Source organism: Rhinatrema bivittatum, chromosome 10, assembly GCF_901001135.1.
Source record: "Rhinatrema bivittatum chromosome 10, aRhiBiv1.1, whole genome shotgun sequence".
NCBI lineage: Eukaryota > Metazoa > Chordata > Amphibia > Gymnophiona > Rhinatrematidae > Rhinatrema > Rhinatrema bivittatum.
Window position 1 is genome coordinate 99,033,641 of NC_042624.1, and position 14,083 is coordinate 99,047,723.

A 14,083-nucleotide genomic window follows, 5' to 3' on the forward strand; every position below is an offset into this window, starting at 1 on the left:
GTGTAAATGTGTGATTATGAGCCTATATAAGTGAGAGAGAAAAAGCATGTGTATATGTGAGCGATTGAGAGCCAGTGTGAGAGAGAGAGAGAGAGAGAGAGAGGAGAAAGTTGCAAGCAAACCATCCCTCCTCCTGCTAATTCAAAACAATCTCAGGGCACCTGGATAGCAAACATTCCCAGGATTGGAGAACAAAGCATTTTTTTAATCCTCTTTTTCATTATTGGGTCTTTGTGCCTGCTATTTTTAAATATTTTATTGGTCTCTAGACATTTTTTATATGAGTTTTTAATTATTGGATATTCCATTCATCAGTTATTTCAAAGTAATCTGTTCTTTTTATTATGGTTTTACTGCTATTGATTTTATATTTCTTGATTTGTTTTATGAGGACTGGTGATATTTCTCTTTTTCCTTTATTACACTGCATACAGGCTCTCTGGCTTATTGCAGTTTCCAGTTCAGTTTTTGTCTGTATGTTTCTATTTATGCTTTATGGTCTCTTTATTCTTTGTTAGGTGAGGTATTCTGCTGGCATGTAGTTTCCGTGTAAGGCTTTATAGCAGCCTGGCTTGTTCTGTTTTCCTAATAGGAGGAATATAGGTGTTTTAAGGCCTGGTGTAATGTTTACAATATTGCCTTGTAAGGTGGTTACTGTTTGAGTGCTGGAAATTGGTGTTTTGGTATGGGATGTTTACTATTTATGCAATTTCTGTTCAGAGTACTTATCTTTCCCTTGTGTCATTCTTAGCAATAAAAATAATACTGGGCCTTTATTTTTTATTTCCGCCGTGAATTATAATGAGCAGTGTGTCATACACGTGAGTGTGGTCTGTCTGGTCTATCACGATGGGAAAAAAGCTGAGAGCCACTGTTGTAGAACATGCTCAGAACTTTCCATGGGATACTATCACTCTGCGCTTATAGGGGCTCACCTTTCTCTGAGACAACAAAGTAAGACCTAGCCTTCAGTTTTCTTACAGACATGGACCATATTAGAGATCTCAATTGGTGCTACTGAGTTTAAAGAGGACTTGGAGGATTTGTTTAGATGAACTCATCTAGCTCAATGGGCGTCTGAAGGAGCTGATGGAAGAGCCAAGTCAGACAGCATCTCGACGACTCGCTTGTAGCAGTAGGGTTGCATAAGAAGGTCTTGCAGGCTGTTTATCTGAATGTCTACATTGCCTTTCACATTTTTCTCTCAACTTCAGCCACAAATTGTTACAAGAGAGTGAGCCTTTTCAGTTCCGAGAAGCGTTAAAATCTGCAGTACTTGTGGGGATCCTTGATGCAAGAACGACTCAGTGCCCTCCCCTTTCTGCCTATAAAAGCAGAGCCTTCAAAAAGATACGCGCTGTGAAGATATTTTTAGAATGTTTGCAAAGCTGAAGACCAGGAAGAAACAAGTGCATGTGTGGAAAGCAAGACTTAATATGTATGCGATTATATTTATTTTTTGTTTTTGAATAAGCATTTTAATTGCTGTTGTAATGTTAACGATGTATTTATTTTGGTTTTTATATACCGTCATTCCATGTCAGAATCACATCGGTGTATAAGATTAAAAATAATGAACAATGGAAAATTTAAAAGGAAGGTAGATAAACAGGACAATTAAAGGAAAACCTTTTTTTGTCATCTGTTTGGCAATATTCTTTTTATTAGTGTGGTTTATTATAAATGATCTATATTTTCTTATTGTTTGATTTATGAAAGTTGGTGATGTTTCTGTTTTCTATTGCATATAGTGACTAGATTATTGCAGTTTCCAATTCAGTTTCTGCTTACACATTTCTATTTATACTTTAAATATATACTAAAGAGGTTAGGACTTTTCAGCTTGGAGAAGAGACGGCTGAGGGGGGATATGATAGAGGTGTTTAAAATCATGAGAGGTCTAGAACGGGTAGATGTGAATCGGTTATTTACTCTTTCGGATAATAGAAGGACTAGGGGGCACTCCATGAAGTTAGCATGGGGCACATTTAAAACTAATCGGAGAAAGTTCTTTTTTACTCAGCGCACAATTAAACTCTGGAATTTGTTGCCAGAGGATGTGGTTCGTGCAGTTAGTATAGCTGGGTTTAAAAAAAGGATTGGATAAGTTCTTGGAGGAGAAGTCCATTACCTGCTATTAAGTTCACTTAGAGAATAGCCACTGCCATTAGCAATGGTTACATGGAATAGACTTAGTTTTTGGGTACTTGCCAGGTTCTTATGGCCTGGATTGGCCACTGTTGGAAACAGGATGCTGGGCTTGATGGACCCTTGGTCTGACCCAGTATGGCATTTTCTTATGTTCTTATTCTGTATTTGGGGAGGGACTATCTGTGTTTACATGTCTAAACAAGGTGAGGTATTCTGCTAGTATGTAGTTTCTAGGTAGGAATTTAGAGCAGACTGGTTTTTTCTGCTTTCCTAATAGGAGGTGTTAGGGCCTGGTGTAATATTTGCCTTTTCATAGATAGGGTTGCTCCTGTTTCAGTGCTTGCAGTTAGTACTGTTTTGATATGGGATCTTTACTTAACATTGGCAGCCGGGATGTTCCCCCCCCATACCCAAGCCCCCCCACCTCCTCGTAACCCCGCAGTTAGTTGTGGTATAACAAAGGCCACAGCTTTATTGAACAAAGACATAAAATAACACCTACAGTACCTGAGCCGTTGAGTATCACCACGCTGCCCCCAATCCGCCGTTTGCCACGCCCGAGCAAGACAGCCACGATGTATCCGGCCCCCCCCCCCCTCCATGTTTGAACAAATGAGGGGCCCACCTCCGGGTGCCGCCACGCCCCAGTGTCCCCTTCATAACCGTCCTCAACAGGACATAGTACAGCGATTGCCCCAGGCAGCAAGTCTGACATCACATTGCTCCCCTGGGCCCCTCGGCTGAAGACTCTCGCACTGGCACTGCCTTCAAAAGGATATAAACAGGATAGAGTCAGTCCAGAGGGCGGCTACTAAAATGGTCCGTGGCCTTCGTTCTATAGCATATGGGGATAGACTTAATGATCTAAGCTTGTACGCTCTAGAGGAAAGGCGAGGTAGGGGAGATATGATGGAGACATTCACATTTCTCAAAGGTTTCCATGCACAGGAGGCGAGCCTCTTTCAATGCTTTGTAGAGCATTCAAAAAAAACGTTGAGATCGAGTCCATCAACTGATGCGTGAGGGCTATTGTATCCTGCTTGTCCTCAGAAAATAAAGTCCTGTTTATATACTTCAACTGAAGGGCTTTTTCCCAGATGATCTAAGCAGTTATTGGAGTCAAAATGAGAACTCTCAGTAATGTCTACTATGTGAATCGGATAACATTATTTCATTTAGGTAATTGCCATTGCATAGACATTGAGGTGCCACACTGCCTCTTCTGACTCACTGTGTGGTTGTACACTTGAAACCTTAAGGCACTCCATGTTGCACATCTAGCCCTGTGGTTGCATGAGCACCTGGGTGTCTTTGCAGATTCAGCTCACATTAGAAACTTCAGAAAGTTTGACCTTTTTAAAGACTGCGGTTTAAAGCATGCACTTTACCTGCTTGTCTTGTGAATCCCCGAGTACATGAAGCCATGCCTGCGCCTTTTTCAGAGAGTGCATACACACAGATATAATAACACCAGTGAGGTTTTATGTTCCCTGCAGCAGAACAAACATAAGACCCACTGACACATAAGTGTTTATAACAAAGCCTGTTTGCAATACTCAAAGTCAGTCATTCAGCATTTGCAGTGGAAGCCTTATCCAAAATATCCACAGTTTTCTAGAGAGCCATCAGGATAATAATTTTTATAGTACAACAAACAACAGACAATTAAGACCCTACACCCTTCCATCGGTACTGTATGTAGAACCCTTGATCGTGAACCATTCTATAGGTAGGTAGTGTGCTGACCCTCAGCTTTTACTGAAGGTCAGCACACTACCTAGGGTTTTATTATGATCTAGAATATGAACCCTTTAATCTTACTGTGATCTGCTTTGAAGTGACTGTTCAGCCACGGAAGGCATAATAGAAACCCAAAAATAAATGACTGGATGTTGACAGTGCTGCACTGTACAAGTGTGACAGGTATTCAGGCATGCAAGTGACTTGCCCCAGGGTCTCAAGGAACATCACTGGGAAAGCAGAATTTGAACCTTGGCTTCTCCGGTTCTCAGCCGCTCTTCCTCCAAGGGCCAGCAGCGAGGAAGCACAGCCATGGGTGGGGGGTGGGGGAAGGAGGGGCTTCAGGTCCCCACTCATAGCAGCAGGGTCATGTCCCATCTGAGTCAGCCTCTGAAAGGTGGACAGGTCTGGAGGATCCCCTGGATCTTTAAGGAGGCTGACTTGAATGGGAAGCACCACTGCCCTTTGGCTAGTTATGTAAAAGTCGGAAGCCATCAAAGTCTTTCTTTAATTTCGCAGGGAGTTTGTTCCCCCCCCCCCCCATCTCCTCTCAACCCCTTCAAAGTTCAGGAATGCTTGGAGTGGGTGTAAGCTTATTTACAAAATTGCTTTTCAGCAGTTTGGGAGATTAACACTTTACATAGAGTAGCTGCTTTAACTACAGAGAAAAAGTGGGAAACAGCAGAGGCAGGCCAGGGAGAAAGTGAAGAGAAAGGTACAGAGTGTTGCCAGAAATCAGCAGGGTTTTGTAGCCACTGCTGTGCTGTGAAGACCCAGATAAGATGGGGTGAGGGATGAGACTGGGCTGGGGGAGAAGTGCTGGCCACAATGTTCACCCCTGTTAACTTGCCCCCCTCCCCCCCCAAAAAAAAAATTAAACTTCTGGCTATGCCTGTGCAGGATTGTGTGTGTGTGAATGAGGGAGAGACCCTGGATTTCAGAGACATTTTTTCGTTTTACAAGTAAATATACACTGTCCTCTGAAATGCTCCTTAAGAAAAATCTAAATAATCCTTTACATAGTCCATATTGAAAAACAGAGCTAAGAACAGACATTTTCTAGATTACCTGCTATTAACGCAGAGCGCTTGTTCTTGGGAACCTTAATCCAGTTTAAATTGTGCCGGGCTTTTTTGGGAAGCTCTGCCCATTCCACTACGTACGCTGTGACTGGGTCTAGAACTTTATTTGGTGGATCCCAGGTGATGGAAAGGCTGCCATTACCCATTGCTGCAGCTTGAGCATTACGAGGAGAAGGCAAACCTTAAAAGATGAACAAGGACATAAATGATGCAATGAGAAACCATAAACGTCCGTAGCAGCACTTACCAAAAGTGTGCTCCTTTTACCAATCGCTTTAGTTTTCCTAAAGGAACCGTGCTATTACATTGTATCATTTTTTAATGCACGCAGAAGATCGTTTATTATTGCAAAATAAATACGGATAGTAGGCGCATCTTTCTCCATTTTCATCACTAGTTCACTTGTTCCTGGGTATCAGAGTTGTATAATGCAGGGATGAGGACAAATGCACTTGAATGTGCCTCTGAATCAGGGACCTTTCAGGATCAGCTTTTGTAAAGAAAAGTTGAGTCTGCGTGTTTACACTAACTCTGTCCTCTTTATTCCTGACGGACTCAGTTCCCTTTGAACTCTGGAAGGGAAAAGGGAGCTAAAGCCCTGGCTAGCAACAATCACAAAACCTAATACTCAACAGAAGGAAAGATACTTGACATGGCCCTAAAAAGAGGAGGAGGAGGAGCCAGCGTAGGTCTGAATTTGGATATAGATGCTTCACTCAGCCCACACTAACTTGCCCGTATACATAGGCCCCTTTTATTCACCTTCCGAAGCCCTCAGATACTCCTACCCTACGCAGGTATAAGTGACACAGCACTGCTGACATCACAGATCTTCCAATACTTCTCACAGAAATCTAGGAGTAAATCTGAGCAAAGTACTGTGCTCGCCATGCAGGCCCGCCTGAATACTTTGATACTTTTAAAAGTGTTTTCCTCTTTAGGAAAAACAGGAAAGTCAGCTGGTTCTTCTTTAACTCTACCAGAGAACCCCACCCCCCCTTTTCCCCACAACAAATGTTAACAACGTTTGCTTATTTCGAAACACCAGCTAACGTTTCCATGCAAAGGTCAATTTTAAAGGGTTAATGCTGTCTTTCTTGTCAGGGATTGCGCCCAGGTATGGCCTTTGAGGCATCCCCAGCCAGCCCAGTGAGCCCTGGCCTGGCCATCGAGCCTGTGTCTTCTGCATGGCAGTGCACAGTCCTCATTACAACTATTAAAAGCGGTAACACAACTCATAGAGGCCTGATGAAGCTTTTTTTTTTCCCTCTTAAAATTGCATGAAAGAAAGCCCTTTAAGTCAAAGTTCTGCATTAGGTGCTTACCCTGCCTACACCGGGTATTTATATTTTGGGGGGTTTATTTCTTAGTAAAGGAGCTGAATTATCACAAATTTGAAACTTGTGGGTGGTAGCACCAGTGGTCAAGGATCCAATAACTGATGCTGCCGCTGGCATATTTTCAGCTTTGTGCTAATACAGCCTCATCATATCTCTCCGGCCATGTGTCCAATATATGCAAACGTATTCTCCCGTCCCTTGCAGAGATAAGGAACATAATTTCTACTATTGCTAAAATGTCTTAGATTCAATTAAGCATAAACTGCTTCAGCAAGGAGCTGAAGCCCTGACCTACGTAGCCCATCACTCCAGGAGACCCTACCGGTAACGGCTCTTACCTGGAACGTGTTCTCCTGCTATGCTGACAGCCACAGGCGGAGAGTTTCCTCTTGCATTGTAAGCTGACACGGTTATCTTACAGACTGCCCTGTCAATGGTTTTAACAAACCAGGTTTGGGTGGTGAAGTTCGACCACACCCAGGAACTCTTCTGGTTTGGATTTTCAAATGTCACTTTGTAATGCAGGATTTTTCCTCTTGCTTCTGACGAGCTCATGTTCTACGGTGATATACAAAAAAAAAAAAAAAGCCTCCACTCAGATAGGTGACCAAAAATCCAAAATATTGAATAAGCAACAAACACCTACCAAAAACTTTTTTTTTCAATACTCCTAGAACTGTCTTTTCTGATTTATAAATGTATTCAAGTGAGGGATGGTGGTTTCTGATACCATCCAGGTTACCTTGACTAGTTTTGAATAAACATGACTTGGCACCTTCCCACCATAATTTTATGAACAGTCCAAAGAGTATTAAAAAAAATTTTTAAATGTAGCTTTTTAAAAAAATGTTACTGTTGCTTATAAAAATATTTTTAAAACTTTCTTTATCTCCAGGAGCCAGCTATTTCTACTACTAATAAGAAAAAGTTGAACCCCCTGAGGAAGGAATCACTTCAAAACGTGGCCTCGTCGGGATGGGATTTGCAAGATAAGTTCTATTTTTAAAAATTCAAACGTTAAAAAAATATACAATATTCTGGCAGTATGATCGGGCAATAACATCTGTGTGGGACTCTGATTAATTTGCAGGATTCTAATCATTTTTGGAGGTAAAAAAAGTTTATTAACATTTTTATAAGCAACAGTAAAAATGTAAAAAAAAAAAGCTACATTTAAAATTCTCTTATGATACTCTTTGGACTGTTCATAAAATGATGGTGGGTAGGTGGCGGTTCATGTTTTACCGTGAAGCACACAACAGTTTTTTCTCATACCCAGTATGGCAATTATGTTATTATGCAGCTAAGGATAACTTGTAAGGGAGCTCGTTATGAACAAAGGACTGGCAGATAAGCATGATCTTGCGCATATCACAAGACACAATGGAAATACATGACAAACCTCCTTATACAGCCAACATGGTCATGTGTACTTTATTGCAAAATACATTTGCAAACGTTTGTGCTTGAAATATACATTCTAGTTTCATTTTCCACTCCGCTGCATTCAAAACTATCTTAAAGTTCAGTTCATGAGACTTGCCTTTGGGCAAAATTCTTTAACTATGCCCATGTAAAACAAAAAAAAAAGATAATTTCATTACCTGAATTTGTACTGATCATCTTCTTTCCCTGTTTTCCTAATTGCATTGATCTTAAAGGCCTCCTTCAATCATTCCTTTATATACACAAATTCCCAAACTTAGGCTTTACAATGGTAAGTGGATTCAGATTGGCCGGTGCAAGAGTATTTGAAACCCTAGGTGAACTTTCAGTCATGCATCCCCCTGTGAGATAGCCAAGTAACTTCATAGGCTGGAGGCAGGAACCACACTGACAAAATGGGGACGTATCTGGAGGAAGAACTGGAAGACTGGGAGAAAATGGGTGAGGTGGAACAACAGTGGGCCAAATTAAAAGGCGTTATTACAAAGGCAACAAATCTATATATTAGAAAAGTAAACAAGAGTATGAGTTAAAAGAAACCGATCTGGTTCTCAAAGGAGGTGGCTGAAAAAATAAAGGCAAAAAGAACAGCGTTCAAAAAGTATAAATGATCCCATGAAAGGCAATACAGGGAAGAATATCTGTTAAAACGGAGGGAACCAAAGAAAGAAGTCAGGAAAGCAAAAGGTCAAGTGGAAGAAAGGATGGCCAAAGAGGTATAGTGAGGTGACAAAACATTTTTCAGATATAACAGCGAAAGAAGGGAGGCCAGAAGTGGTATAGTGAAATTGAAAGGTGACAAGGAGCAATGTGTAGAGAGAAACAAAGAAATGGCAGAAATATTAAACTAATATTTCAGTTCAGTGTTCACTAAAGATGACCGTTGCTCATTAACATGACCGTAGACGGGGATGGAGTAGACTAAACTCCATTTACAGAAAAGAATATATGGGAGGAGCTAGGCAAACTGAAAGTGGACAAGGCCATGGGGTTGGATGAGATACATCCCAAGATACTAAGAGAGCTCAGTGATGTGCTGTTGGGTCTGCTGAAAAACCTGTTCAGTAGATCCCTGGAAATGGGAGTGGTGTTGAGGGATTGGAGAAGAGCGGTGGAGATCCTGCTTCACAAGAGTAGTAGCAGAGAGGAAGCTGGAAAGTACAGGCTGGTTAGCCTCAACTTAGTGGTGGGAAAAATAATGGAGACTCTGCTAAAGGAAAGGATAGTGAACTATCTACAATACGGTGGATTACTGGACCAATTTGTTTTAAATGTGCTACTTGCTAACATCATGGAATGCCCCCTAATCTTTGTATCATCTGAAAGAGTAAATTACTATTTCACATCTACCCATTCTAGACCTCTCATGATTTTAAACACCTCTATCATATTCCCCCTCAGCTGTCTCTTCTCCAAGCTGAACAGCCCTAACCTCTTTAGTCTTTCCTCATAGGGGAGCTGTTCCATGCCCTTTATCATTTTGGTCACCCTTCTCTGCACTTTCTCCAGTGCAGCTATAACCTTTTTGAGATGCAGTGACGAAAATTGCACGGAGCATTCAAGGTGCAGTCTCACCTTTGAGCGATACAGAGGCATTATGACAGCCTCCATTCTATTTGCCATTTCCTTCCATTGTGAAGCTGTGGGCTAGAAGAAACTTTACATAAATAAATAAATAAACACTCTGTTTGCTTTTTTTGTCCTCCACAGCACACTGAACTGAAGAATTCAATGTAAAATCAACTATGACGCCCAGATCTTTTTCTTGGGTGGTAACTCCTAAAATGGAACCCAACATCGTGTAGCTACAGCATGGATTATTTTTCCCTATATGCATCCAGGGCCGGCGCGTCCATTAGGCGAACTTGGTGGTCGCATAGGGCGCCGAGCAGTAGGGGACGCTGAAGATCAGCCACGTGGTGCTGCAAACGGGGCCTATCCCGCTCGCGGCAAACAGAAAGAGAGACCATGTGCTTCTCAGGGCCGCGAGCAGTGCGCTGCTCGTGGCCCTGAGAAGCACACAGTATCGCGCCCCCCCCCCCCCCACCTGTTTAGGCACTGACTATTTCTCTTTTCCGCGAGCGGGATAGGCCCCGCTTGCAGCACCATGTGGCTGCTCTTCGGCGCCCCCTATGGCTCGGTGCCCTGAGAAGCACACAGTTGGTGCCGAAACAGGTAGAGGGGGCGCGACTGGGGGGGGGGGGGGGCAGCAGCGCAAGGGTCGCCTAGGGCGCCCAATACCCTTGCACCGGCTCTGTATGCATCACCTTGCACTTGTCCAATTAAATTTCATCTGCCATTTGGATGCCCAATCTTCCAGTCTTGCAAGGTCCTCCTGTAATGTATCACAATCTGCTTGAGATTTAACTACTCTGAATAATTTTGTGTCATTTGCAAATTTGATAACCTCACTCGTCGTATTCCTTTTCAGATCATTTATATATATATATATATATATATATATATATATATATGTATATTTTATATTGAAAAGCATCGGTCCAAGAACAGATCCTTGAGGCACTCCACTGTTTACCCTTTTCCACTGTGAAAATTGACCATTTAATCCTACTCTCTGTTTCCTGTCTTTTAACCAGTATGCAATCTCCGCCTATCCCATAACTTTTTAGCTTTCTTAGAAGCCTCTCATGAGGGACTTTTCCAAAAGCCTTCTAAAATTCCAAATACACTACATCTACCGGTTCACTTTTATCCACATGTTTATTCACCCCTTCAAAAAGTAGCAGCATATTTGTGAGGCAAGACTTCCCTTGGGTAAATTCATGCTGGCTGTGTCCCATTAAATCATATCTATCTATATGTTCTGTGATTTTATAATAGTTTCCATGATTTTTCTGGCACTGAAGTCAGGCTCACTGGTCTATAGTTTCCCGGATCATCTCTGGAGCCCTTTTTAAATATTGGGGTTACACTGGTCACTTTTTAGTCTTCAGGTAGCACAGATGATTTTTAAAAAATATATCTTTATTTAAGAGACAGACAGCATATAGAAATCTGTCAAACATAGAAAAAAAAACCCCAAGAAATCTGTTAAAAAATAAAAATGGAATTACAAAAATCCTGTCTCTTGGTGTTTATACAATGAGCCCCAAAGCAATATTGGGGTAATTGAAATCTCCCATTATTACTGCACTACCAATTTGGTTAGCTTCCCTCATTTCTCTTAGCATTTCATCATCCGTTTCACCATTTTGGCCAGGTGGATGGTAGTATACTACTATTGCTATACTTTTCCTCAACACACAAGGGATTTCTACACATAAAGATTCTATTGTGCATTTAGTCTCATGCAGGATCCCTCCCCAAGAAAAAAACAATTCCAGAAAACATGTTCTAAAGCTGCACCATGCTTCTGCCTATCACTCAGAGTATTTTAAGGTTAAGAGGGTCAATATCCTGAAAGCATGAAGGCTGAAAACAAATATTGCTCTACCATATGCTATAGCGCACATCAATGTGCCAGACATTATCTATAAGGCTACTGATATCAATGTGGAGCCGAGTCTCTCTCTTAGGATGGAGCACATACTGCCAGGGACTTTGTGTTCAGATCTCGGAGTAATTCAGTATCTCTAAATAAATTTGCTTGGTAAGATGAAGCAGTACAGCTTTCCGAATGCAAACTAGATATATGCAGCTGCAGTCTGTCATTCTCAGATCAACCAGGCCAGAGTGCCCGTGTGTATGGGGTTGTGCTGGTGATGGTGTTTTCCCTTACGCAGCTATATTTATAAGATGAGCATGTAGAAGTAAGTTTATAATTTACCTCTGACGCTGGGGGTTAACTTACAAAAGGGGTCATGTGTGCTATTAATAATCATGTGTGAAAGACGGAGCCTCTACTAGTGAATCAGTGCTCTCCACATGTCTGGCGGCTTCCTGTATGCGCGCGATCTGATATGGCAGGCACAGCTGCGCGAGCCTAAGGTTACACTCACTTAATCTCCCAGCCACTAATTTATTCTTCAGGCTCCTACACCCTCAGAAAACACAGAACATAGCACGCTTCTGCAGCGCTCTTAGCTTTCCGATAAAAAGCCCCCTTACAAGATGTTTTTCACTTTACCCAGACCCCGATTTGTCAATAGGCCCACTAGGCCTGTGCCTAGGATGGCAAAAATCGGGGGGTGGGGGGAGCAGGTCAGCTGAAGATTTGCTGCCGCCCAGCTCTGCTGAATCTCACTTAGCAGCCAGCTTTCTGCTCCAGCCCCTTCCCTCTCAGTGCAGAGAACTGGAGTGGAACGGTGATGCTGCAAGGGACAGGGAAAAGAAACCGCTCTAGGGCAAGGCCAGAGCACACAGCAAAGGGAGCAAAGAGAAGCCACTCAGGGACACGAAAGGAGGAGGTGAGTTTGGAGCAAAGAGTGCACCGCCAAGAGGGCTGCACTTCACACCTACTACTCTGTTGACCTTGTCCAGAAGGGGACGGGAGGGGGGGGGTACCCTAAATCCATCACTGGAGCTAATGATGGGAATAACTTGAAAGAATCAACATGTGCAGTCAGAAGGCAAATTTCACAGCTATTTATGAGGGTAAATAGTCATTTATCACGCAAATAGTCCTGTCTGAGGATTGCCGTCCCTTAGTCCGGCTAAAAGCCCATGCAACATTCCACAGTGCACGTCATTTAGGGGAAGTGTTCCTGGGGGCGTGGTCTGTGCGGGAACATGAAAATAACGCGCATAGATTGTATTTTTAAGTCTGCAGGGTGTTATTCTTTAAAGTTCTCCCTGTGCACAAAGCAGCCGCAAAGGTCCATGGGTACTTAAGCCACCTGTGGACGCCTTCTGCTACGTGCCTACAATTTGGTAAGGTGTTTGCACTAATGCGGCCTTAAAACTGTTCACTGAATCAGGAAATCAGACGGGGCCACGGAGGTCCCGGCGACAGGATTCTGTTACAGTAACAATGCGTCATGGGGTCTCTGTGTGAAGCACGCCAATGTGTGCTATCTGCATGCATGTCAGCATTACTACTGGCTCCCCAACAGTAACTCTAACGCACAGGCAAATATTTTAAAAACCCACCAAAATAATATAATAGGTTCATTAGGTGTTAATGCGGAATGTAATCAGAGGCGTAGTTAATATGTGCCACTGGATCTCCCCTAATCTCCTGTCCACCCCTCCACTCCTGGCAAACACAAATCCTGCAACAGAAATCTGGACTTCCCCAACCCTTCGATCTCCAAATGGGCCCAAATTCTCCCGAAATCCTTACCTTTACAGTGCTCTAGGAAGCCTTCTGTTTGATGCAGCTCTTCTAACATGGCAGTGTTCTGTATCGCACATTAAAATCAGTGGACAGCATGCATTATCCAGCAATTGAATGCAGGTTAGTGCATAGACCCCCTTAATACTGATTACAGAGGGATCAACAAAGCAAACTTGTGCCAATTAGCCGCAGTATAGATACAACGCCGTATAAGGTCTTACCTTCCACAGTAGAGTAATGGTTCGGGTATTGCTGTCCACATTGTCCAGAACGTACCAGATGTCCAGCTCGCCAACCGGCACTGGGTGAAGAGACAATATAAAGAGTTCACAGCACATTCTTTTCTTCAAATACATTTCTGAGTGTATTATCCACCACCACCAACACCATCACAAACCTGCATCACCCAAAACGGGAATAAACTGTCAAGAGCTAATGGAATATTCCACCTATGATGTCCATTCCAGGACAGCTTATTTTATCAAGTGAGTGCAAAAAAATCATCTTTAACGAGGAAAAAGCAAAACACTCTTTTGCAAATATGTACTGAAGCCTAAAGATAGATCCAGAATCTAGATGTCATGAGAAGGAGTCATTTTGAAAGAAAGGATCTTCCATTTATTTTTTATGTCATTATATTGATGATTTGCAATTCTTGAAAGATTTTTGCTATTTTTTATTCTCTCTGTTGTCTATTTTCATTCATTCTTATATACATAGATGCTTTGAAGCCAGCAGGGACAGGGCAACCCTATTGATTCAATTTGCCTATTTTTGCTGCAGCTAAAAGTGCAAATGACTGGCTGAGACTTACAATCTCTTGAATGTTTTTAAATCCCAAATTAAATGGAATTACATTTCTGGGCTGAGACTTCTTTGCATGTTTTCAGAAAGCCTTTTATGCCGGTGGTTGGACGTCCTGTTTTACCCTCCTCTTCCTCCTAAAACATGTAAATTGAATCAACGGGATCGAGCCAATCAGTTGACCAGTTCCTGATGAGCTGCTGAAGCACAGCTGTGAACACATTTCAGTACCGCACGAGTAACTGCACTCGCTGGCAAAACCTCGGGCCTCACCGGAGTTCCAA

The 14,083-nt window shown here is 42.4% G+C and overlaps 1 protein-coding gene across 6 annotated transcripts in view; it reads right to left on the reverse strand.

The window, feature by feature from the left end:
* IL12RB2 (interleukin 12 receptor subunit beta 2) overlaps window positions 1-14,083 on the reverse strand; it is a 58,212-nt gene that overhangs the window by 17,406 nt on the left and 26,723 nt on the right. For all 6 annotated transcript variants that reach the window (XM_029618427.1, XM_029618428.1, XM_029618429.1 and 3 more), the window contains 4 exons: window positions 13,217-13,296; window positions 6,652-6,871; window positions 4,960-5,154; window positions 3,540-3,641 (listed from right to left, as the gene is read on the reverse strand). In XM_029618427.1, the coding sequence (XP_029474287.1) occupies window positions 3,540-3,641; window positions 4,960-5,154; window positions 6,652-6,871; window positions 13,217-13,296 (597 nt within the window). The remainder of the gene's footprint in view (window positions 1-3,539; window positions 3,642-4,959; window positions 5,155-6,651; window positions 6,872-13,216; window positions 13,297-14,083) is intronic.